The sequence below is a fragment of the Thunnus thynnus genome, unplaced genomic scaffold, assembly GCF_963924715.1.
Source record: "Thunnus thynnus unplaced genomic scaffold, fThuThy2.1 SCAFFOLD_85, whole genome shotgun sequence".
Lineage (NCBI taxonomy): Eukaryota > Metazoa > Chordata > Actinopteri > Scombriformes > Scombridae > Thunnus > Thunnus thynnus.
The window spans coordinates 1-27,436 of record NW_027095893.1 but is presented as its reverse complement, the minus strand read 5'-3'; the positions used below and the strand labels follow the sequence as shown (position 1 = coordinate 27,436).

Sequence of the window (27,436 nt, the reverse complement as noted above, 5' to 3'; positions counted from 1 at the left end):
AACAAACTGAAGTCAAACTATCACACTGACTTTATTTTGAAGAAAAGACAACAACGGCTTCTTTGATTCTGACTGTTTTATGTTGAGATCTTTTTATACGTTTTTTATTCAGTGTTATGACATTCTGCATCCTCTGTTGCCATGGTAACGCTGATGCTGCGCAGAAGGACTTGCTCAGCACAATAAATGGCAGTGAGCAAGACAGCCTTACCGACATCTACCAAACCCGGAACCTGTCAAAGACTGAAAACCTGCTGCTTCACCCACAACACCCTGTTCAGTGAGCTTCAGCTCCTCCCATCAGGCCCACGTCTTCAGGCCTCCAGCTGCAAAAGTAACAGAGCGAGGAATTCCTTTATCCCATCAGCCATCGCTCTCTATAACACACAGGAGCACATAAAAACTCCTGGTACTCACAGCAGTACTGTAGTCAGTGCTGCACAGTGGAAAGTATGGTATTGTGTATATTTCTGGGCTGCATTGTGTCTTCTCTCACATTGAATCTTTGTACTCCAGGAGCACTGCTGGACGCTGCTGTGTAGTAGTTTAGTGTATTTTATGAAGGATGTGTGCCATGTGTGGACGATGTCTTGGATTGCTTTTTTTCTTCTTAGTGTGTGTTTCTTTTATTGTGTTTGTTAAGTTTTGGACAAACACTGCAAACCAATTTCTGGATCACATGATCTCACCTCCAAGGTTAAATTATATAGTTATTGTTAAAGCCACCTGATTGGCTGATCAGTGTTTACTTACAGCCTGATGCAAATGACTTGTTAAATATCGTTATGAGATATAAACTATTCATTTTGACATAATAATAATCATCATCATCATCCTCATCAACCTTTATTTAAACAGGGAGGGCCTTTGAGAACAAGCTCTCTTCTACAGGGACGAGTAGCTACACTACATATAAAAGCTCATGAAAGTTACAGTAAACATCAGCAACAAATCATATATAAGAACAATAGAAACCATAAAAGTACATATAAAAACAATTAAAGCCACAAAAATAACAGTATCAACAGATTATACAACAGCTGCTTTCAATTTAAATTGATTAAAAGAGATTAACTCGTCTAATTTTACAAGCTTCTGCAGATTGTTCCAGTTGTGTGGAGGAAAGTATTTAAAAGCCAGTTTCCCAATATCAGTACTAACATGATGATCTTTTAAGACTGAATAGTCTTTGGGACCAAGTACAATGTGACAATGATCTATAGTTAAAAAGACATATAAAAGCATATAAAAGCTGGATACCTTTAATATTTACACACAGAGCAACTCTGAAATGTCATCTGGAGCCATGAAGAGCCTTTAAAAGTAATCAATCAAATCTTTCCAATCAATCCTAAAACAAACAGGTAACCAGTGAAGTGATGATAGAAATGGAGTAATATGATCTCTTTTCCTGCTTTTAGTTCAAAGTCTGACAGCAGCAGTGTTCTGTGCTGGTTTTATACATATTATTTGAATATGTTTTAATGGTGAAAACAGGACTGGACCAGCTGCTGATATGATCATCAAAACTTAGGCTGGAATCAAAAAATACAAAGTTTTTCACCACAGAACCAAGATATGATTTGACCTGCATGCAGGTTTTCTGGACCAATGATAAATTCTTTCTGAATTGAACTGAATGAAATTTGTGGACATCCAATCTGTCACATCTGTCACATCTGGGCCCGTATTTATCAAGCGTCTCAGAGCAGGAAATCACTCCTAACTGGCCAAAAATGATCAGAGTGACGCATCTCTGCTTCTACTTTTAGGAGAAAAAGCCTTTTATCAACTTTCCAAACTTGGTAAATGATTCGTATCTCTGCCAATATTTCGGAGCTGCAGGAGATGGAGTTCAGGCAGAGATATTCCCTGAGAGGAGAGATGTTTTGGGAACGCTTGATGACACTGAGCTTATTAAAAGATTGTTTGGACTAAAACAGAATCATTGGTGAGACTAACTTTGTGTGTGATGCAGAGGAGAACACATGATGTTTCTACACAACATCATTTAAATAAATACAGAACGTCCTCACAATGTTACACTTTATGGTAACGGAGAAAATGCAGCTGTACAACAGTGACGATTCTGTCAGAAGCCACAATGATGGAAGTCATGAATCAAACTTTGATCTGGCTTAATGCACGTCGTAAAGATAATGAGCATGACGAGTGTCCTCAGTTACAGCCCACTAAAACTTTGATTTACACACAATCATGTCAGCTGCATAATGAAGGATATCTCAACTTCATTACAACAGCTCAAATATTTTATAGGCTTATTTTTTATTGAGGCTCCTTCAAATAACAGCAGAGCTACAGCCTGATATTTGAGAGAGGAGGATGCACCTGAACAATATATGTTTCTATTGTTACGCTGTATTTACCTTCATGTAGAGAACACAAGTTAACTTGGGGTGTAGTTGAAAGAGGAATTGGACAGTGGAAGAGAAGATGTTCTTTATGGAGAGGGTTTGCAACATGTGTCTGTGCAATATGTGCAAGATGCAGCACTATTACAGGTTGTGAAACCATGTGACTGAACCAAGATCATTTCACACAGCTGAGTCTAATTACCTGTTATCTTCGTTAACATATAGGCTACATTTATCTCTCAGGCTTTCTTTACACTTTGTAAATATCATCTTATAATGAATTTTGGCATCATAGTTTTGTTCCATAACCTTGGTAAGTTACCTGCCTGGTTACCTGCTTATACACATGATATACCAAATTACCACTGTTTCATATTTCCAGCTGAGACTGTGAGAAAACTACAACACGTCATCATTATTTCTACTTTGCTGCTCTGACTGTGGTAAAACAGCCACGTCTCACTCTCTCCCAGGAGTAATCCTTCTCCTGCTGACAGTCACAGTAAATTCTCTTCTGCTTCATTAATTAGTTTTAGTCCTCGTTAACTCTCAGTGTGATTCTGAGACGCTTGATAAATATGAGCCCAGGGTCAGAGTCTGACTTATAACACCTGTTTATTAATCTTTTCTGCATCAAACAGCTCATGTATAACACATCTGTAAAGTGCTGATTCAACAAAATCCAGAGATAACTGTTCAGTTTGTAGTCAGTTAAGAGACTTAAGTGAAGATGACAAAATCCAGATCCAGACTCCGGTCCAGATGGATCATCAGGATCCAGCTGATCCTCTCTCAACACACACTCCTGGATGTTCACTCACACTCTGACGGAGATCAATAATCAAAATCCTTCCAGCTGATGAGAGAAGAAGAAACAACAGAGGTCATAAATCAGTGTTTAGTGAGACTCACTTCATCAGCTGTCAGTCAGTGATTCAGCACATCCAGTATAAAGAGCAGCAGGGACTTCAGTCCTGTTCAGACCAGAAGTGGAACAGCTGTGCAGCGTAGCCTGCTTCCTTTCAGCTCTCATGTTAACATGTTGGAGTGAACACACTGAGCTCCAAGCTCACACACCTGCACAGACTTTTGCTATCAAGTCTGTTTACTCTGCAGATTTCACTCAAGTACACAGAGGAAATAAAGTGCTGAGAGTCATGAACACATCATTACTGCAGAAACAGAGACATTCACTCATCAGTTTACTGATGGATTTACTGTTGATACATGTCAACTGTTAGAAAAGTTGAAAGCTACAGAGTCTCTGTGGGATTGAAGATCTTTCCTGCTGTTAAATCATCACATGACAATCAGTCAGAGCTCTCAGCTAAACAGCTGCTGTGATTCCTGGACTTCAGCAGAGGTTCTGGTCTGTATAAAGACCACATGGTTACTAAACGTAATGATGCTTGTGTGAAATCAGAGCCAGTGATTTGCAGGCTGCAGTCAGACTGATCTTAGAGCTCTGACAAAGATGAACTGACCAATTCTTTAGTGTTGAAATGAGAGAACAAACACTTTCAGATCAGATTTGATGGTAGGACAGTTTGATGATGAGGACCACTGTCTCTATACATCTTGTAAGGCTGTCAGCTGTAATCCAGCTTTATTTCCTGCAGACATGAACACAACAACAACAGTCGTCTTCACATCAACTCAAACACATGATCACAACAAGCTTCTGGCTGATCTGATTGGCTGACTGTTCTCTCTCTCTCTGTCTTTCTGTCCAATCCTGAAGCCTGTCACCATTCTCCTCTCACAGCTTCACTGAGGAAAGCAGCCACTGAGAAGGTTGAAGGTTCACCAGGAAATACTGGATCTTTGCTTTGATACTAACTGTGTTTAATACAATACTGCTGAAACCAGCACAGACTGACTCCAACTCTCTACTCACAACAGAGTCTCCAGTCTACAGTCTGGACTCTCCTGAAGATCAGACAGCTGCTTCACGTCCGAGTACTTCAGGTTATTTCCTGTTAGATACAGATCTCTCAGATGGGATGAGGGGTTGGACTTCAGAGCTGAGGCCAGAGAAGCACAGCTGGTCTCTGACAAACTGCAGCGCATCAATCTGAATAAAGAATAAATGACGTCACTTTAGAAAACAAAGTTCATTCTTGAAATCATTCAATGTTTCATAATCTGTTCAGAGCTGAAGAAGATTTAGAATGTAGAAGTTTAGAAAGTTGTAGATGTGATCTCTAGATCCCCTACGAGACAGCCAGAGTCAGCTGACCATCCTGAGTCACCACAGTCCCGTAAACTGCGGCAGGTCCACAGACTGAAACTATTCACGTCGCGGTTTACAGGACTGTGGTGACTCAAGGCAGCTAATATAGCAGCTAGCATCTACGTTACTTTTACACTTAAAATAATAATAAATTTAAACAAAGTGGACATTTTACACATCATGCTGCTCTAACTGAACCATTTACAACAAGTAACCACTACACACACACAACACAGAGCACATGTACATGTTTACTGAGTAAAGACACAAATGCAAAGATCCATCTCTGGATTTCAATAATCAATTATTGATCATTCAAATAAGAATTAATCTGAAAATCTATTTTTTTGTCCTAAAGTTTAGAAGATGGAAACTCCAAACAGCTGAACCCAACAGGATGCAGGTTAAAAACTGTCAACTAGAAAAGATAAAAACAGAGTTTCAGAGGTTCAGAGTGAATTATCCAGTGTAGATTTTTCTTGTTATATGAAGGTTTTAAATGTGCAGCTCAACATTGTTCTGACAGTCAATGGACTAAACCACTGAAGAAGAAAATAGATCCTCAGTGTGGATCAGCATAATATCAGCTTTATGTCTGCAGTTTAGTGTCACCACAACTGTCACATCATATTAATCTCAGCACAGAAGTAAAAAATGGTGTCTTACTCCAGATACTCCAGTCTACAGTGTGGACTCTCCAGAAAATCACACAGCTGCTTCACGTCACACACGTCGTTGTCAGACAGATCCAGATATCTCAGATGGGATGAGGGGTTGGACTTCAGAGCTAAGCCCAGAGAAGCACAGCTGATCTCTGACAAACTGCAGTCAGTCAATCTGAATAAAGAATAAATGATGTAGATTAAAATCCATTTATAATCCAATCAGATGTGTTCAGGTTTTAAATGTGTAGTTCAACATTACTATGTCCTCATCAATGAGCTTTTCACTAAAATGAGCAGAGTAACTTTGTCATTGTGTTATTGTGGATCATCATGATGTCAGCCTTCTACAGACATCATCCAAATGTCACCACAACATTCAGACACATATTCATGTCAACACTGATTCATAAAAATACTTTAAACACCTGCATTTAGATCAGTGTGTGTGTGTTCTGAAGGATCAATATCAATGATCAGACATTATTCATTAAAACACATTAAATAATATAATAAAGAAATATTTCTTGTTCAACAAATAAACTTGATCTAGGGCTGTGTGGTTAATCAAATTTAACTTCCGATTACGATTTTGGCTTCCAACGATTATGAAAACAAGATAATGGAGATAAAACGATTATTGTTTATTATTGTCATTTCGCAGTGATGCTCTCGTTTTGTCTTGTGTTATAAATCCAGCAAACCTCTTTCCTTTACAGCGGTGCGCTTTCGCTCCTCCTTAAACGCCTCCGACAGGCGTTGAGCGTCTCTGTCCACAGACTAACCTGCCTTCACCAGGCTGACTGACAGCTGGGATTTACTGAACCTAAATAGTTTGCATGTCGGCTCCACGGGAAGAAATCAACAGTGTTTGTACTTATTGATTCATTGGTTTTATTTCCTCGCCCACTGTAGCGAGTGAATCTGCCTGTAGTGAAACCGGAGGTAACGTTAGCTGGGAGGCTAGCGGAGGCTAGCTGGCTGTGCTTCCCTCCGGTCATGCTGCGGCTAACGCTCCGCTAGCCTCCCAGCTAGCCCCGGCTCTCCGTCTGGATCCAACCGGAGCACCGAGCCCCGGTTTGTTATTCAGGTTAAAGTGGGAAGAAGCAGCGGGTCTGTCGGGCAGCTGAGTGAAATGGAGCCTGCGGAGGAAACACCGGGACCGTCAGGATGAAACAGTCCGCAGAGGAGCTGCTGTGTTCGGCTGCAGAGATAGGAAACACCTCGGCTGACAGGATGTACCACTCTGTTTGAAAAAACGTTTTCTTTTTGGTTTATAACAGCTATTGGTAACCAGCGTATGAGGTGCATTACCGCCACCTTCTGCTTCGGACTGTGGACCAAAGATTAAATCCTGCACATTACTCCTGTCTGTCTGATAAACTCAAAGAAAACTACTGCTCCTCCCACTTGGCAGGTTCATGTGTTTTAATGCTGAGCTCCTGAACTCCAGTCTTCATAAGTTCTTCCTTCATATATTGTCTTTCTTGATCATTAGTACAATCTATGATTGCAGGTGTAATAGTCTCCTCAGCCAGGTGGAAAAAAATATGTGCATATATATCAGCATTGGCAAAAATGAGTCAAAAAGTAATTGTGTTAAATAATCGTGATTATGATTTTTGCCATAATCGAGCAGCCCTACCGTCTATACAAACTCATGTTGTTCAGCCAAACACAAGTAAAGATGTCAAAAGACTAAAACACGACACATTTATATGTTTTAGGTCTACATGTGCAAAACAGTTGAGCAAGAATAATATAAGACCTGCATCACTTGCAAGAGCTTCATCATTATGTACATTTAAAACACATAAATGCTATCCCATAATGCAACACATGGACTGTCAGTACCTGCTGTTTCAACTTTATCACTTTGAGCACAGACAGCAGAAACTGAAAGTCTGCTCATTAGTTCATCTGCACTGTTTGTATTTGTGTTGACATCAGTCTGATACCTGCAGACAGCTGCTGGCTGGCGTTAGCTCCCCAGCAGGTAGAGACAGACTGAATACAGTAGAATCTGCACACTGTTCAGTCCACTTCCACGCTTTCACATCTCGTAGTCAGAGATAATATCTCGTTAACAAACACAAACCCAGAGCTCAGATCAGTGTGTGGAGTCTTTTTTCAGTCTGTTCCTCTTGTAGATGTGATCTCTAGATCCCCTACGAGACAGCCAGAGTCAGCTGACCATCCTGAGTCACCACAGTCCCGTAAACTGCGGCGGGTCCACAGACTGAAACTATTCACGTCACGGTTTACGGGACTGTGGTGACTCAAGGCAGCTAATATAGCAGCTAGCATCTACGTTACTTTTACACTTAAAATAAGATTTTTGTGCACGTTGTAATAACTGGATTTAAACAAAGTGGACATTTTACACATCATGCTGCTCTAACTGAACCATTTACAACAAGTAACCACTGCACACACACAACACAGAGCACATGTACATGTTTACTGAGTAAAGACACAAATGCAAAGATCCATCTCTGGATTTCAATAATCAATTATTGATCATTCAAATAAGAATCGCAATTAATCTGAAAATCTATTTTTTTGTCCTAAAGTTTAGAAGATGGAAACTCCAAACAGCTGAACCCAACAGGATGCAGGTTAAAAACTGTCAAATAGAAAAGATAAAAACAGAGTTTCAGAGGTTCAGAGTGAATTATCCAGTGTAGATTTTTCTTGTTATATGAAGGTTTTAAATGTGCAGCTCAACATTGTTCTGACAGTCAATGGACTAAACCACTGAAGAAGAAAATAGATCCTCAGTGTGGATCAGCATAATATCAGCTTTATGTCTGCAGTTTAGTGTCACCACAACTGTCACATCATATTAATCTCAGCACAGAAGTAAAAAATGGTGTCTTACTCCAGAGTCTCCAGTCTACAGTGTGGACTCTCCAGAAAATCACACAGCTGCTTCACGTCACACACGTTGTTGTCAGACAGCTCCAGATGTGTCAGATGGGATGAGGGGTTGGACTTCAGAGCTGAGGCCAGAGAAGCACAGCTGGTCTCTGACAACCTGCAGGAACTCAATCTGAATAAAGAATAAATGATGTAGATTAAAATCCATTTATAATCCAATCAGATGTGTTCAGGTTTTAAATGTGTAGTTCAACATTACTATGTCCTCATCAATGAGTTTTTCACTAAAATGAGCAGAGTAACTTTGTCATTGTGTTATTGTGGATCATCATGATGTCAGCCTTCTACAGACATCATCCAAATGTCACCACAACATTCAGACACATATTCATGTCAACACTGATTCATAAAAAATACTTTAAACACCTGCATTTAGATCAGTGTGTGTGTGTGTGTGTGAGAGAGAGATTATTGTGAAGGATCAATATCAATTATCAGACATTATTCATTAAACACATTAAATAATATAATAAAGAAATATTTCTCCTTCAGCAAGTAAACTTGATCAATTTAAAACAGATATTAGTTGAGAGGATCTTCTGTATACAGATGTGACTCTTTACCAAAAGTTATAAACATTCATTTATTTTAACAACTAACAGTGGACATTTTCTACAGTTTCTTTAAGAATCAGTCATCTTTTATAACTACAGACTAAACTTTGTACAGTAAAAAAAATGAAAATATGGAAAAAAGAAAATGAACTTCATGGATGTAAGTTATGTATGTACATAAATTAGGTTCAGTTGTTAAACATTAAGATCAACAATAGTAACAGACAGTCAGTGAACTCACTCCAGAGTCTCCAGTCTACAGTCTGGACTCTCCAGAAAATCACACAGTAGCTTCACGTCTGATTCCTGAAACTCTCCTCCAGACAGATTCAGCTTTCTCAGATGGGAGGGGTTGGACTTCAGAGCTGAGACCAGAGAAGCACAACTGATCTCTGACAAACTGCAGTCAGTCAATCTGAATAAAGAATAAATGATGTAGATTAAAATCCATTTATAATCCAATCAGATGTGTTCAGGTTTTAAATGTGTAGTTCAACATTACTATGTCCTCATCAATGAGCTTTTCACTAAAATGAGCAGAGTAACTTTGTCATTGTGTTATTGTGGATCATCATAATATCAGCCAGAGCGGCCAGACAATTATCAGCAGGGGGGCACAAGGTCGTCACGGATGGGCACTCCTTTTTACATGCTCATAGATCAGACATTTCCTTCTTTTTTTTTGGTAGTTTAACGTAAATGAGTCAGATGAATGGCTTTCTATACATAAAAGAAGAAATAACACAATAAAGTGGAAACTGTTTATATTGATCACATCTGTCTGGATCAAATTGATCACTATCAACAGATGATTATTATAACTGATTTTAAAACATTTTTTCTTTATTTCTCATGCAGAATACCATCTAACTGACATTTGTATATTTTTTACATGAATATAAAGTAATGAAACGAGCAGCTTCTCTATTTAATGAATTTTACTGACTGTTTCAAAATACAGTACAGCTGTTTAAACGCTGGTTGTTGTGTCGCTGCTGCATCTCGTTGGCTGGTTTTTGGCAGTTTGTCATGAGCTTCGAGGAAACAACGTTTTTCATTGAGAGAAAATGATTTTCTTTTTCCCGTCATGATTTCAATGTGCAGGCAGCAGCAGCCTCAGGTCACCAGCTGGAAGCAGACGGGTTACCACGAGGCAGTAATGGTGCCGCAGCCGCCAGGAACATATCAAACATGTTTCATGGGAGTAAAATAAAAAAAATAGAATTACTGAAGTTTTACATTTTTTCCATATGGATTCATGTATGAAAAGGCCCAAAATGAACACTGTACTTGATTAGTATAAGCAAACTATTTAAACAACATTTGTATGAGAATGATTCAGTCTCAAGCTTTGTGATCCATATAAGCGATTGATCACTGTAACTGTGATCAATACAGACGGTTTCCACTGTAATAACCAAACCAACACTGCATAACTCTTGAAACAAATTAAACAATGAATATGTTACAGTTCAGAACTTCCTCACAGAAACCACAATCCTAACATGCCACGGCGGGCCAGGATAAATAACACTGGCTTACCTGCGGCTACTATTCCTACACAAGGCCGAGTCTTCTGGGCTTTGAGTTGGAAAGGTTGATTATGTCATTGTAATCACAAGTCTCAGTTAGTTCTCTTTCAAAAGACAAAAACGTCAAGTTGTTCAGGTGTCCAGTCAACATGGATGATCTGATGCGCATCTGGATCTGTTGTTACACCGTATTTGGTGACTGAAGGGTCCTTTAGAGTAGGAATGTGCGATTAATCGAATTTTATTTTTTTGGCTTCCAACGATTATGAAAACAAGATAATGGAGATAAAACGATTATTGTTTATTATTGTCATTTCGCAGTGATGCTCTCGTTTTGTCTTGTGTTATAAATCCAGCAAACCTCTTTCCTTTACAGCGGTGCGCTTTCGCTCCTCCTTAAACGCCTCCGACAGGCGTTGAGCGTCTCTGTCCACAGACTAACCTGCCTTCACCAGGCTGACTGACAGCTGGGATTTACTGAACCTAAATAGTTTGCATGTCGGCTCCACGGGAAGAAATCAACAGTGTTTGTACTTATTGATTCATTGGTTTTATTTCCTCGCCCACTGTAGCGAGTGAATCTGCCTGTAGTGAAACCGGAGGTAACGTTAGCTGGGACCGTCAGGATGAAACAGTCCGCAGAGGAGCTGCTGTGTTCGGCTGCAGACATAGGAAACACCTCGGCTGACAGGATGTACCACTCTGTTTGGAAAAAACGTTTTTTTTTCTTCTTCTTTTTGGTTTATAACAGCTATTGGCAACCAGCATATGAGGTGCATTATCGCCACCTTCTGCTTCGGACTGTGGACCAAAGATTAAATCCTGCACATTACTCCTGTCTGTCTAATAAACTCAAAGAAAACTACTGCTCCTCCCACTTGGCAGGTTCATGTGTTTTAATGCTGAGCTCCTGAACTCCAGTCTTCATAAGTTCTTCCTTCATATATTGTCTTTCTTGATCATTAGTACAATCTATGATTGCAGGTGTAATAGTCTCCTCAGCCAGGTGGATAAAATGTGCACATATATCGGCATTGGCAAAAATGAGATGGAAAATATTGGATATCGGCAAAAAATCCAATATCGTGCATGCCTAAAACACATATACAGCCGGATATTTCTGTGATTTAAACAGCTGTCTGTGCAGATTACGCTTCACTAAATGCAACAGAAATAAAAAAAACACATGGGGTCTCCGAGACACTCAGAGTCAGTGTCGACTACTACATTTAATAAAATGGAAGCGTTTCTGTTCCATGAGTCAAAATGCAATTGTGTTAAATACTTGTGATCTCAATATTGATCAAAATAATTGTGAGTATGATATTTGCCATAATCAAGCAGCCCTACTTTAAAGCCAACAAATGTCTCACAACCATCCTGCTGTGACTTCACTTAAAGGCACGGCCTGGTCCCAACATGCTTCATCCTCTGGACGAGTTTTTGTTAAAAAGTGGCTCAAACATAACTGCTTAGCCACAGTTTCCAACTTTCATCTAGCTGTTAGCTACATGAAACTGCTTTGTGACAGTGCGTGTGCGATGTAGCCAAACTTCAGTCACGTACAGTAAGACAGGAAGTTTCCATGAATCTGAAGTTTGGGTGGGGCACAAAATCCCAATTGGACAGACATACCCCCCCAGTGCCCCCCTGTCCTTCTGGCTGTGATGTCAGCCTTCTACAGATATCATCCAAATGTCACCACAACATTCAGACACATATTCATGTCAACACTGATTTATAAAAAACACTTTTAACACCTGCATTGATCTCTCTGTGTCCCTGTGTGTGTGTGTGTGTGTGTGTGTGTGTATGTGTGTGTGTTCTAAAAAATAAATATCAATGATCAGACATTATTCATTAAACACATCAAATAATATAATAGAAATAGAAATATTTCTCCTTCAGCAAGTAAACTTGATCAATTTAAAACAGATATTAGCTGAGAGGATCTTCTGTATACAGATGTGACTCTTTACCAAAAATTATGAACATTCATTTACTTTAACAACTAACAGTGGACATTTTCTACAGTTTCTATAGTCAGTGAACTGACCTCAGAGTTTCCAGTCTACAGTGTGGACTCTCCTTAAGATCAGACAGCTGTTTCATGTCCGAGTCCTTCAGGTTATTTCCTCTTACATCCAGATATCTCAGATGGGATGAGGGGTTGGACTTCAGAGCTGAGACCAGAGAAGCACAGCTGATCTCTGACAAACTGCAGCCACTCAATCTGAATAAAGAATAAATGACGTCACTTTAGAAAACAAAGTTCATGTTTGAAATCATGCAAAGTTTCATAATCTGTTCAGAGCTGAAGAAGGTTTAGAATGTAGAAGTTTAGAAAATGGAAACTCCAACCAGCTGAACCCAACAGGATGCAGGTTAAAGACTTTAAAATACAAACAGTGAAAAAGAGCTCTCATTAATATTAATGACAACATGCTGCTACTTCAATAAAGACGTAGTGACTTCACCTCTTAAACTCTGCAGTTCCACCAGTGACTCCATCTATACAAACTCATGTTGTGCAGCCAAACACAAGTTAAAAATCCACATGAATATTTCAGATTCTACTCAAGATCCCAACATTTATGATGATATCAAATATGTCAGGATGGATGTTGGGAAGATAGGAGGAAAATGATGTTCAACATATCGACATTATTTACATTTAATGGAATGACGTCGCCATGAAAAAAATCACAGCATCTTGTGTTTAAATATTTCTGTTAATATAAACACTGCACAGCTTCATAATAGTGTTGGAACAAGTAAATACTGGATATTATATTTGTTGCTGTCTGATTGAGGTTTTTGGTTTAAATTTAAAGAACAAAATTTAAAGTGAAGTAGGGCTGGGCAATTAACCGAAAATGTATCAAGACCGACATTAAGACCCTCTCACTGACTTAATCTTTCTCATGTTGGTTAAGTCGGTTAATAATTTCCCCAATGAGTGCGTTCATGAACTGTCCCTTTAAAACAATACTATGTTGTGTTCAGTCATGTGCCTCCGCCCCGTCCAACTAACGTTAGTGCGAGTTCACTCAAAGCAAGCTGGCACCATGGATGACACAAGCACTGACACTGAGCCAACAAATAGGCCTCAACCCGAGCAGCTTATGACTAAAAAGAATACCGTATCTGTGGTTTGGACACATTTCAGCTTCAGTGAAGACGACACAGAGCAAAAATAAGTCAAATGTAAACACTTTGGAAAAACAATTTCGGTGACCAAAGGTAACACCACCAATCTGTTTAATCACTTGGAACACAATCACATCACCGAATATGAAGAGTTCATGGCTTAAAAAAAGAGAGAGACTGACAAACGCTAAAGTGCTTCCACAAAGCAGCTGACGCTAACACAAGCATTTACAAATGCCGCACATTATGCAAAGGATTCAAGAAGATGGAAAGAAATAACTGATGCTATTGCATATTACGTCATGAAGGATATAGATCCCGTAGCCACTGTGGAACATAGTGGGTTTAAACATCTTGTTAAAACCCTTGACAAAAGATACGCTGTGCCATCGCAAAAATATTTTTCCCAAACAGCGGTGCCCAACATGTACAAAACATGTCGTGAGAAGGTAGCTGCTGAACTCAAATCTGTTCAGTACTTTGTAGGAACGTCTGATCTCTGGTCAAGTACAAGGATGGAGCCATACTTGAGCCTTACGTCGCACTACATTGACGATGAATGGAACCTACGCAACAGATGCCTGAAGACGGCATATTTTGCAGATGATGACACATCAGAAATGATTGCACAGGGCCTGAGAAATATGCTGTCTGCATGGGACCTCATGGAAGAGAACCTCATGACCATTACGACAGACAACAGCACTAACGTCGTCAAAGCTACACAGCTCAATGGACGGACACGGGAGCAATGTTTTGGACACAGGTTGCACCTGGCAATCGATAGGCAACACATCAGCTGATCAGACACTATGCTACAGTTGAGCTAGAGCTATCTTTTAGTTCACTTTAAATAAATACTGTAACAATAATAATTAACTATTCATATAGCAATGTTACAATGTGCTTCATATTACAATGTTAACTTCACATTACAATGTAAAACAACGCTACAATGAGTCATCATTAAAGTAGAAATAAAAATTACTCTAGAAGTCTGTTATTAATCTATTATTAATTAAGTAGCTTTGAATTAAGAGATTTCTCCTCATCTATTATTTTGCAAGTTTGTTAAGTCTTTAGGTATAAGTCAAACCCTCAATAAAATAATAATTCATCTTTTCATGTGTGTGTATTTCAGAAAATGCAATGGAAGATCAACATGTGCAGCAGGAAATGAGGGTTTGCAAAAAGATTGTCAGTGCTTTTTCCTATCGTTGGAAAAAGAAGAAGGCGCTTGTGAAGGCACAACAAGAGCTGAACCTGCCACAACACAAGTTGAAAACTGCATGTGCCACCAGATGGGGATCAATGCAAGTGATGAGTGCAAGGATCCTTGAGCAAAAGAAAGCCATCACACAGATCCTCGCTGATGATGAGAAATCAAGGCAACTTGTTCCATCTTGGGCTGACCTGGATGTCTTAGAGGCTGTCAACAAAGCTCTCTCCCCATTGATGGAGTTCACAGATGCCCTGTCAGGAGAAGAGTATGTGACCATTTCATTTGTGAACTCTGTCCTACACATCCTCCATTCATGAGTGCTGGCTGAGGAGGAAGATGACATGGAGCTGACTAAAACAATCAAAACCTGCATCCTTGAGTACCTTAAGGAGAAGTTCTCAGAACCCATCACAGAAGAACTCCTGGAAGCATACACTTCTGCACACCATGTCCCCACCATTCAGGAAGAAGTCAGAACAGAGATGATGGAGTCAGCAGCTGCAGTCCACAGGGAAAGTACCCCAGAGAGCACAGAGCTGTCTACGTCTTCATCATAAGCAAAGAAGCTTAATCAGCGGTGTTGCATTAACATTTTCACACATGGCGTTATTTAAAATAATTTATTTTGTTTGCAAGAGATGCAAGTTATTATTTTCTACTTTTTTTTTTTTAGGGAACTTGCTTTTTACTTTAGAACTAAAATGTGACCTTTTTCACAAGACATCTCCATTTCAAGTGATGTGTGCTTTGATTTCAACTGTTTGAAATATTCAATAAATAGTATATCTGTGTGTGTTTCAAAAATTAATTAAAAAACACAAAGTTAACATATGTTTCATTGGAAAAAAATATCCCAGTAGTTCAGCATGTTTACAGTACAGACCTTGTCAGAGAACTATGAGGGCAGTGTAAAAAAAAAAAAAGCATATGAAATAAATAATTGTTCATTAATCATAATCGAGGTAAAAGTTTGAAATAATCCTGATATTGATTTAGTCATATCGCCCAGCCCTGAAGTGAAGGTGAAATTTAATGTAAAAATCAAGAGTTTCAGGGGTTCAGAGTGAATTATCCAGTGTAGATTTTTCTTGTTATATGAAGGTTTTAAATGTGCAGCTCAACATTGTTCTGACAGTCAAAGGACTAAACCACTGAAGAAGAAAATAGATCCTCAGTGTGGATCAGCATAATATCAGCTTTATGTCTGCAGTTTAGTGTCACCACAACTGTCACATCATATTGATCTCAGCACAGAAGTAAAAAATGGTGTCTGACCCCAGAGACTCCAGTCTACAGTGTGGACTCTCCAGAAAATCACACAGCTGCTTCACGTCACACACGTCGTTTCCAGACAGATCCAGATGTCTCAGATGGGAGGGGTTGGACTTCAGAGCTGAGACCAGAGAAGCACAGCTGATCTCTGACAACCTGCAGGAACTCAATCTGAATAAAGAATAAATGATGTAGATTAAAATCCATTTATAATCCAATCAGATGTGTTCAGGTTTTAAAGGTGTAGTTCAACATTACTATGTCCTCATCAATGAGCTTTTCACTAAAATATTGTGTTATTGTGGATCATCATGATGTCAGCCTTCTACAGACATCATCCAAATGTCACCACAACATTCAGACACATATTCATGTCAACACTGATTCATAAAAAATACTTTAAACACCTGCATTTAGATCAGTGTGTGTGTGTGTGTGTGTGTGTGTGTGTGTGTGTGTGTTCTAAGAAATAAATGTCAATGATCAGACATTATTGTGTAAAAAACATTAAATAATATAATAAAGAAATATTTCTCTTTCAGCAAGTAAACTTGATCAATTTAAAACAGATATTAGTTGAGAGGATCTTCTGTATACAGATGTGACTCTTTACCAAAAGTTATAAACATTCATTTACTTTAACAACTAACAGTGGACATTTTCTACACTTTCTTTAAGAATCAGTCATCTTTTATAACTACAGACTAAACTTTGTACAGTAAAAAAATGAAAATATGGAAAAAAGAAAATGAACTTCATGGATGTAAGTTATGTATGTTCATGAATTAGGTTCAGTTGTTAAACATTAAGATCAACAATAGTAACAGACAGTCAGTGAACTGACCTCAGAGTCTCCAGTCTACAGTCTGGACTCTCCAGAAAATCACACAGTAGTTTTAATCCTGAGTCTTTCAGGTCGTTTCCTCTTAGATCAAGATCTCTCAGATGGGAGGGGTTGGACTTCAAAGCTGAGACCAGAGAAGCACAGCTGGTCTCTGACAACCTGCAGAGCCACAATCTGAATAAAGAATAAATGATTTAGATTAAAATCTATTTATAATCCAATCAGATGTGTTCAGGTTTTAAATGTGTAGTTCAACATTACTATGTCCTCATCAATCAGCTTTTCTCTAAAATGAGCAGAGTAACTTTGTGTTATTGTGGATCATCATGATGTCAGCCTTCTACAGACATCATCCAAATGTCACCACAACATTCAGACACATATTCATGTCAACACTGATTCATTAGATTAGATAATTTTTTAGTTTGAACATGTTAAAATAGCAAAATAAAATATATAGGCAGCAAAACAAAAGAAATAAAAATAACAGCAAACTTTCAGTAAGCAACACAAATAATAACCATTCAATGAAACTTTTCTAGTCCTACCCCTTTTTATAATTTATCAATCAAATCAAAGCTAAAAAACATTCAAAACAACACAAGAGAATAAAGATAACTTGCATAGAACCAATAACAACAAACAAAAACAACACAAGTCAAAAAGACACTCTGTACCAAATCATATTATTCCAGACCACCTCTTTGTTCATCCATTCTATATCTGTTCAATATGTTATTTTTAAAGATTTGTTTAAACTTACTTAATGTTCTACATGTTTTCATCTCTTGGTTGTTCCATAGATTAACTCCCTTTATTGTGATAAAAATGACAATAATAATAATAATAACAATAACAATACTACTACTACTACTACTACTAATAATAATAATAATAATAATAATAACAATAATAACAATAATAATATTTATTGAGTTGACTTCCATGAGTTCATTCATAAAATCGATTCATAAAATGCTGCTGAACTCATTCAAGTCTGAAATTAGAGGATCAATATGAAATCAGACATGTTGAACTAAACCTGTTCATTATTTATTACATGACCTCCTTCTTCCTGTATTTGGTAGTTTAGTAGGTTTGTGTAATTAAAACATGTTATTGGTGGCAGTAATGATTCCTCCTGTCCATACTGACTGTGAAGTGGTCTCTTCCTAACACAGCTACACTGTAGGAAATTAGTTCATAAGTTCAGCTGAAGCTGATATGAGGCTTTGACAGTTTGGTAGACTCCCACTTGATTTGTCTGACTCAAAGTTACAGACTATTTAGTTCAAAATTCCCTCTTTGAGTTATGGTCCCTCCACTGTAGCTCAGCAAGGAAACACTGAAGAAACATAAAAATACTTACTTGATATGTGTAACTCAGACTGCTGAAGACTCATATTAGTTTAAACTTTGGAAATCATTTTTACATTTAAATTCTAAATTCAATTTAAATTCTACAGATTTGTGCTCAAGGAAATCCCAAAAATGTATTAACCAAACATGTGAACTTCAGTGAAGGATTTGAATTGAATACATAAAAAACTGCCAAAGCTACAGCCAGTGAACTGACCTCAGAGTCTCCAGTCTACAGTTTGGACTCTCCAGTCCAGCAGATAGAAGCTCAAATCTTGAACCAGTCGGATCTCTATTCAGGAAGTTTGCACTCAGGTCAAGCTCTCTCAGATGGGAGGGGTTGGACTTCAGAGCTGAGGCCACAACTTCAAAGTGAGTCTCTGAGAGTTCACAGCCATAAAGTCTGTAATGACACATATATTACAACATATGTTATCATGAAAGAGGACACTTTATATTTACTTCCTGCATTTGATGACAAAACAGTTTGACATTCCCTATTTTGATTAACATTTGCTCTTCACATCAGTGATTCAGCTCATCTTTTTTAAAATATTTTTTTTTTTTTCTGAGGCATTTTATTCCTTTAATGTAAAGCGACAGTTGAGAGATAAAAGGAAACAAGAGGAGAGAGAGAGAAACAGGGAATTACATGCAACAAAGGTCAGCCACCTGAATCAAACCACTGATATTGTGATTATATGACATGTATCTTAACCAGTAGGCTACCAGAGCACTCCTAGTTCAGCTAATCGTATCTCACTGTGCTTGGATGAAACAAAAATTGTCATCACTCTCTCTCATACCTGCAGACTTTTAATCTTTGTTTTGCTTTAACCTTGCAGATGAAGGGAGAGAAAATGGAGTTACATTGAGGCTTCCATAATGTGCTCAGTCTGTCTGTGTGATCTGATCCCATGTCTGTCTCCACAAAGTCAGCATGAGGCATCTTGATAAGAAAAACATTTTTACTGTCCACTATTTTTAGTTTTTAATTTGACTGCAGGATATTTTTACTCAGTTCAACTCAGTGAACAGTTACAGTTGAGAAAGATCATCTCTCATTGCTACCTGCTGTTGTCAGGTTCACATCCATAAGCAGCAAAATTTAGTGACAGTTGACAAACACAAATGAAACAAATGGCTTGACAATATTAGACCTGTACATAATCAAATATTAATGTAATTCAATATTTAGATGTGCAGGACAGACGACTGCATGATGTTTAGTTGTCAACATTCTTTTCTGAGGATCTGAAAAACTGATTCAGCACAAAACACATTTAACAAACCAATAAGGTTGAATTATTTTCATCATGATGTCATCAGAAAGATGTTATCAGGGTATCAGCATTAAAATATAACATTGACCTTTAATGTGTATAAGATCTCTTTAAACAGTCTGAATTCTATCATTCTGCTCTTATATATTCATCAGACCTCTGTGCATTTCCTGCTACTACTCTTCTCTACACCAACAAGAGAGAAAACACCTGAGAGTTTCTTTCTGTGACTAACAGAATATAAGAAAGACTTAAAAACAAGACTGTGTAACATGACTTCCCTCTTTAAAATAAAAAGCTGAATTCATGAAAAATAAAAGGCACCATTGCTCGGTTCAACACACTCAGGGGTTTTGTCTCGTATGACCAGTAGTTTACGGAGACTAATGTTGGTTAATGTTAGCAAACTTTAGATATTGTTGTATAACTGACATTATACAACAGGTAGTTCTGACCAAGCAATCTGATTGGTCAACTAGACATTTAGAACGTGCTCAAATCAGCATGACAGCACACTGAAGCTGAAATGATAGTTTCTGCGTCCGTGAGGGTCCGTGTGATGTAAATTTCATCAACTTGCTCAAATGAATAATGCCTCATCACTCTTATCATATTGCTGGCCAAGTTTTATATACATTAATGTAAAGTGTTAAAAGTTAAACCCTCTTTGTTCATTTAAAGAAGAAACAGAATCCTACATTAAAACATTGTCTACCTCATGCAATAGAAAAGCTGTGAAGACTATAAATTTGTGCTCCAAATTTAATGAACTAATATAATTGTAATGTGTACATTTATTTTTTATATCTTTATTTTCTACTGCACCATTTTCATTTCATATTTATCTGTAATCCCTGGCGTTGTATATTTGTTTGTTCTATATTTATGTTATATTACTCCATTTATGTTATCTGTATGTGATATTGAAGTTGAATTAATAAAAATATCACTCCGCCATTCATTAGAACTGTAGACCGTTTATGTGTTGTGTTGCTTTGCTAGTGTCTTTGGGTTATTTTGTTTTGTGGGGATCTGCGGTGAAAACCCGGAACGGAGTTTTGAGTTTTCCTCCTTTTATGTTTGTGAAACGGGATTGAACTGAACTGATTAGGGGTTGTGGGGAAAACAAAACGGACCCTTTACCGAGTGGATTGAACTCTGAGACTGTGGGACGAGTTACACACACACACTGAAAATCCCGAACCCTTCTCCACTCGTTATCGTTAACCGGCTCCCCCATAAACAGTAAAACTGAATCATTTTCCCTTCAGTTGAGTTTATCTCAGCTTCCACTCCGGCATCCTCCATCAGCTGTGCCGGTGAGTCGGTGACACGGAGCTACTAGCTTAAAAATGTCTGTGAAGTTTGCGGACGTAGCAGCTAAATTTGTCCATGGAATTTTTTTTTTCAGCGGATATCTTAGTTACAACAGGATTGAGCTGGCAAAGCAGTTTTGTGTTTATAAATGTCGTATTTATTCAGTTTGGGAAATGTCGCGATCTCTAGAAAGCATTAGCTCAAGTTGGCTGGCTGACTCAACAGGGACTAGAAATCGTCTCTGTTCCTTGGTCGTTACTAAGTGTCAGTCTACTTGCTGGAGTTGTAAACTAGGTTTCATTACATAGGAGTCTAGTGACGTGAGTGATTGTTTTCCAGGTATTAGTCATATCCCTATGTATTTCCATAGAAACGGATATAACACAAGAAAAAAAGTTTTTTTATTTTTAGAGCGAACTGCCTCACAATATAAATACATTTTGTTTACATCTTTTATTTTGTTGGTAAATGTTGTATAATCGCAATATTACCCTCGAGGGTGTGATTTACCGTCATTGTTGACACGACAGTGATGCGGTAAGCATCGCGTGTAATATCACTTAATTACTGAATCAGTTTGGTGATTTGCTGATCCCTCGTGCTCACTATGAAATGACTCAGAAACCATTAAGAAAAAAAATGATGAGGAAAGCAAATCTCTCTGACTTCAGAAATCACCTTTGGAAAATCATACAGATCTTATTTTAAACTCTTAATCATAGCAGTAAAAACAGTGTCTGTCTGGTTATATATTATTTGCAGAAGCTTCTCATGTAATAATAACTTCACTACATTCACTGATAACTGTAAAATACTGATATATGTTCTGTAATAAAACCTCAACCACAACCTCTAAAGTCCTTCATTTGTTTTACCAGGTTTGAATGACGCCTCCGTCACCCAAAGGAAGATAAATAGAAGAAAAGACTGTAAAATCCAATAATCACTAGAAATAAATAGAATAACTGTTTTCATTAACTTAACAGCTATAAACTTAAAAATCAACATTATTTACACTCACAACATTTGAAACAGCTCAAGAACATCTGAGATTAAATATAACTGACATATTATTTCAGCTATGAACAAGTCGAGCACTATTTTAACAATAATAAGAATTTTATATTATTTATATTTGAAGAACTAAACTACTAATCTGCACTGATTTATAATGTTAATCACATCTGGACTTACTGAGCCTTTCTGCAGTTCCTCACAGCTGGGATCAGTCTCCATCGTCCCTCCTCTGATGTGTTGTACTTCTGCAGGTCAAACTCATCCAGAACCTCCTCTGACATCTGCAGCATGTAGGCCAGAGCTGAGCAGTTGATCTCAGAGAGTTCCTTCTCTGATCTGTTCTCTGACTTCAGGAACTCTTGGATCTCCTGATGTACTGAGAGGTCGTTCATCTCCATCAGACAGTGGAAGATGTTGATGCTTCTGTCAGGAGAGGTATCCTCAGTGTTCATCTCCTTCAGGTTGTTGATGACTCTCTGGATGATTTCTGGACTGTTCTCTGTCTGACCCAGCAGGCCTCCTAAGAAGCTCTGGTTGGACTCCAGAGAGAGGCCATGAAGGAAACGCACAAACAGATCCAGGTGGCCGTTTTTACTTTGGAGAGATTTCTCCATGGCTCTCTCCAGGAAGTCATCCAGAGATGAGTTACTGTAGTCTTTTACCAGGAAGTCATCCAGAGATGAGTTACTGTAGTATTTTCCCAGGAAGTCCTTCAGTACCTCTGTGTTGCTGTTGGTGTAACAGTGGTACACGTAGACTGCAGCCAGAAACTCCTGAACGCTCAGATGAACAAAGCAGTAGACTGTTTTGTGGGAGATCAAATTCTCTCTTTTGAAGATCTCTGTACAAAATCCTGATAACACCGAGGCCTCTGTGACATCAAGACCACACTGCTCCAGGTCTTCTTGGTAGAACATGATGTTTCCTTTCTCCAGTTGTTCAAACGCCAGCCTCCCCAGCTTCAGAAGAACTTCACTGTCAGCCTCCGTCAGCTCCTGTGGACTCGTCTTCTGTCCTTCATCATACTTGTCCTTCTTTCTCTTTGTCTGAACCAGCAGGAGGTGTGAGTACAGGTCAGTCAGGGTCTTGGGCAGCTCTCCTCTCTGGTCTGTAGTCAACATGTGCTCCACAACTCTAGCAGTGATCCAGCAGAAGACTGGGATGTAACACATGATGTGGAGGCTCCTGGATGTCTTGATGTGTGAGATGATTCTGCTGGACAGCTCTTCATCACTGAATCTCCTCCTGAAGTACTCCTCCTTCTGGGTGTCAGTGAAGCCTCGTACTTCTGTTACCCTGTCAACACATTTCTGATCTAGGATCTGATTGGCTGCTGCAGGTCGGGAAGTTATCCAAATAAGAGCAAAGGGAAGCAGATTCCCCTTGAAGAGGTTTGTCAACAGCACCTTGACTGATGACTTCTGTGTGACATCAGACACGACCTCATTGTCCTTGAAATCAAGTTCAAGTCTGCTTTCATCCAGGCCGTCAAAGATGAACAAAACTTTACAGTCTTTAGACTCGAGCTTCTCTGCTGTGACCTTCTGTAATGTTGGATGGAAAACATGGATCAGCATGAGGAGACTGTACTGCTCATCTTTGATCAAGTTCAGCTCCCTGAACGAAAGCAGAATCACCAGACTGATGTCTTGGTTTTTCGAGCCCTCTGCCCAGTCCAGAGTGAACTTCTGCACCAAGAAGGTTTTTCCAACACCAGCGACACCGCTTGTCAGAACAACTTTGATGATGTGTTTCTGTTGGTCGGGTAAGACTTTAAAGATGTCGTGGCACTTGATTGGAGTGTCATGGTGGATCTTCATCTTGGAAGCTGTTTCAAGCTGCCTCACCTCATGTTGGATATTAACCTCTTCACTCTTTCCCTCTGTGATGTAGAGCTCAGTGTAGATCTTGTTGAGGAGGGTTTCACTTCCTGCTGCATCAGTTCCTTCAGTCACTTGTTGATATTTCCTTCTCAGATTGAACTTATATGTATCTAAGGCCTTCTGCAGTCCACTATCTGCTGAAAGAGAAGAAAAATATAGATTTGAACAACTATCAATATGTTTACATGCATTTATGTAACCAGGTTACACGGAGAAACCATGTTACGTGTGTAATTGGGGTGTAACACCGCCACAAGTGTGAGGGGAAGAGTAATATATAGATATCTAAATCGTATGGTTTAATACAAAAAACCCTTGCAAGGTTAAACCTCTGATTAACTCTATCCCTGTTACCCATACTTTTACTCTGGTGTGTAGTTTCCTGTAGGGAACACTGGTCAGAAAACCTGTGGCAGCCATGATCACAAGTGTAGGGGTGTGGGCCAGGGAACAACAGAGAGAATTGTTTGGGGCAGAAAAAAAGAAAAGCAAAGGGAGAAATGCTTCTGGAACGAGACAGAGGAGATCTGTAAGATCCTGGCTGTCTTCAATAGATAAAAAAAGGCATTTAGCTCCTTTTTTATGGTGATTTCTCATCCATGTGGAGATAAAAGGAGATTCTGTGAATTGAGGACTATAACAATTGAGCTGAGGACTGGAGATCAACTCTAGGTCGGACCCGTTCTCTGTTCTACATCCGGCGAGTTTGATTCTTTTGGACCCTTTTTCTTCTTTTTTGCAATGCATTGCTGTTCCTGATTCTATTCTATTTTTGCATTTTGAAGGGAGGACATATACATCCATTTTTGTTTTTTTGGGACATTTCACTTGGACTATGTGAGCAGTATAAGGAGGTTTTTCTTTGAGTTGGACTAACATTGGACATTCAAATGGATGCTTAATGTGTGAATTTATTCTGTTTTCTTGATAAATTGTTGTGTTTGCATACATTTAAGTTTCCAATTAGTACATTTGTTTGTCAGCGTCAAGAGAGCTTTAAAGACATCCAAAACCAAATATCCTCATTTAACCTGATTGTATAAAAGGCTTGGACATTTATGGGTGCTTATCACTTTAATACTCACATTATCAGGCCGTAAGAGATGACGTATATTTACTGCGCTAGCATTTACCATTGCGTGTGGGTGAAAGGAGCGAGTGCTAATGCTAAGGTGTATCGTGTTGTGGTTAAAGTCACTCACCTGTGACGACCCATAAGTCTTTTTTTGAGCATCCTTATTTTGCCTGTGTGGTCCAGTGGTATTCCCAGTATTGAGTCAATGACGAGAAGTAAGTGTTTGTTATTCTGTTGTTATGTTTACACCTCGTAAGTTTAACTACATATTTACATGTGTCCAGCGTGACGAGCGATACTTCCGGTGTTGTTACGATGCTCATGCAATAATTTTCTGGAGGAAGTATTAAGTTAGTTACGGTAATCTTTCATATGTTTAAGTTAAAGTAGTATTGTTTACACTATTGTGACGAGTTAACTTAATAACACCTCCATTAAGGAAAATGTCCGTGGTGTGTGGTCGCCATTATGTAGTACTTTATTTGATCAATAGGTGTCGCCATTATACTTTGTTATACTTTATGTGACTGGGTCAGTGATATATATGAGAAGTTTGTTTATTTCGCTGAGGAGTATTCTCATCTGTATGTAACTCAAGTATTATTCTGTTAAATGGGGACTGCGATGCTTTGATATATTTATGTTTAACTGAGTTTCAGCAGCACCATGGGTGTATATATTTCTTTATTCATGCTTAACCGTAATTATGACCTGTTGCGGTCAATATGACAGTGCCTAATGGTGATTTATTTGTTATTTCAGACTGATGACAATACTAGTGTTGAACTGCCGATAAACACAGCTGGACCACAGCACAGTTCAGAGAAGCAATTACGTCTCTTCATCCTCATTCCTGTATCCTGACCGATACACCATCCTGTTTACTGTCAAACCCTACACGAGCTAGCCCTGCCTAATAAGCTCTCTAACACTGATCTTAGTAAATAGATCACAGTAGCTCTCTAATTGTAATTGTAACTAAGTTTAAAACTTAAGCTGATTGCTACAGGGGTAACGTGTTAACATGCACAGTACTGGTTACTGTAAATTTATGTGTACAAGCAACCAATCAGTGATCAGATTTCTCCTCTACACTGACCTTATTCTCAAAGCATGACTTTCTTATTTTATCAGTATTAGTGATAGAAGACATTTGTTAGTCCTGAATTTTTGTTCTGTTTTGCTCTGTGTGTCTGAGTCAGAACTTTTCCTCACAGCATGAATGTGTCTGAATTCAACAAACAGTAAAATGTTAAGTGGTGGAAACTGACTTATTTAGACTTCTAGAGGACACTTTGTGTTTGTTTAAGTTTTAGTTGGACTTTAAATACAAGGATAAATCACTCTGTAATGATTTCTCCTTTCATTCAGCTGCTTCACTTTCCCTATCTACAGCGTTTTATTAACTACATGTTATATATTTACATGACAGAGAAATTGACATTCTCCAGGAGAAATATACCTGTTGAAAAATTTTAAATAATAATGCAATAGATTTAATTTGTACTGCACTTTTCCTTCTGATCCACAACTCCAATTACAGTAACCAATAACAGTTACTTTGTAGGACCACCCATCAGAATTATGTCACTGCCCACCTGACAAGAGTTCATTCATGTTTTCCACAGTTGTATCCACAATCTTTCAATAATCCAATGACAATCCCCAAAATACCCGCACAGTGTGAAACCAGCCTCCAGGAAGTCCTGTATGTCTCAGAGCCGCTAACGTCTGTTGGTCAGTGGAGGAGATATTACCAGATTTAACGTGGGCATCAGCTTATGTAGTTTTGTTTGCATCATTGTATGATTGTTTAGTCTGACATCATGTGTATCTGTCACGTTACTTTTGAGCACTATGTGTTAAAAGGTCTTTATCTCCCACACAGTTCTTTCTATGTTGATGTAAACCTACTCAAATTAAAGCTGAGACTTTAATGTAGAGTCAATTATTTTATTATAAATTGAATGTGCTGAAGCACAGAACTTGAAGAACTGAAAAAATGTGTAACTGTCTGTTACTGTTTGGACTGAATCTAAAATTATGAAAAATATAAAGACACAGGCTGTTTCTCCTCACAGATCTGCTGTCTGGATGTGATGTCATGTTTGTATCTTCCTGTGACCTTCTGCTCCTGAGCCGATGTTTGACAACTCCCTCACCAGATCATTCCTGGTAACTGACAGAACAACTTTGTGTGGAAAAGGAAAACCAGGATCCAGGGCCGGACTGGCAAAATCATTCAGGCCAGGAAATATAGCACGAAATACAGTCCCAGTCAGGCCACTTTCTAAGCGGGGAGTCTGAGGGTCCCCAACTAGGAACATTTTAGTTACAAATACTTGACTTCCTGCATTCTGGTGAATTTTAGTGCATGTGAATAACAAACTAATGAGCCAACATCTGCTTAGTATAATGTACTGTTATGAACCTCAAATAAAACCAAAGCTGCACATCAATAAGGAGGGAGACAACACAAGGACTAACTTTTGACCAATAGTTATTAAATAATAAATAACTAAATAAATAACTAATATACTAACAAAATAGAAAATGTCTTGTACCTGCAGGTTGCTCTGAAGTAGTGGGCTTCTGTACTGCTGTGGCATCAGTGCTACTCTCTCCACCTTCAAAAAGCAAAAAGCAAAAGCACAACACACCAGATCTTTTAATGTACCGATATAATACAGTTAACAACTCTCTCCATCTAGTCAAAGA

The 27,436-nt window shown here is 38.5% G+C and overlaps 1 protein-coding gene and 1 long non-coding RNA gene across 2 annotated transcripts; one reads left to right on the top strand and one right to left on the bottom strand.

Annotated features, from left to right (window-relative positions):
* Positions 1 to 830: 830 nt before the first annotated feature.
* On the bottom strand, positions 831 to 27,430 carry LOC137178761 (NACHT, LRR and PYD domains-containing protein 12-like; the record flags this gene model as incomplete). The annotated part of the gene is made up of 11 exons (XM_067583977.1): positions 831 to 3,231; positions 4,273 to 4,449; positions 5,275 to 5,445; positions 8,152 to 8,322; positions 9,006 to 9,179; positions 12,353 to 12,529; positions 15,944 to 16,111; positions 16,785 to 16,958; positions 18,361 to 18,546; positions 21,938 to 23,780; positions 27,283 to 27,430. Coding segments are annotated over 11 exons (3,411 nt in total), but the record flags the coding sequence as incomplete, so codon positions are not given.
* LOC137178764 (uncharacterized) lies at positions 23,900 to 26,655 on the top strand. Its single transcript, XR_010927203.1, has 2 exons — positions 23,900 to 24,933; positions 25,481 to 26,655. It is a non-coding gene; the product is annotated as an uncharacterized lncRNA (long non-coding RNA).
* Positions 27,431 to 27,436: the final 6 nt, after the last annotated feature.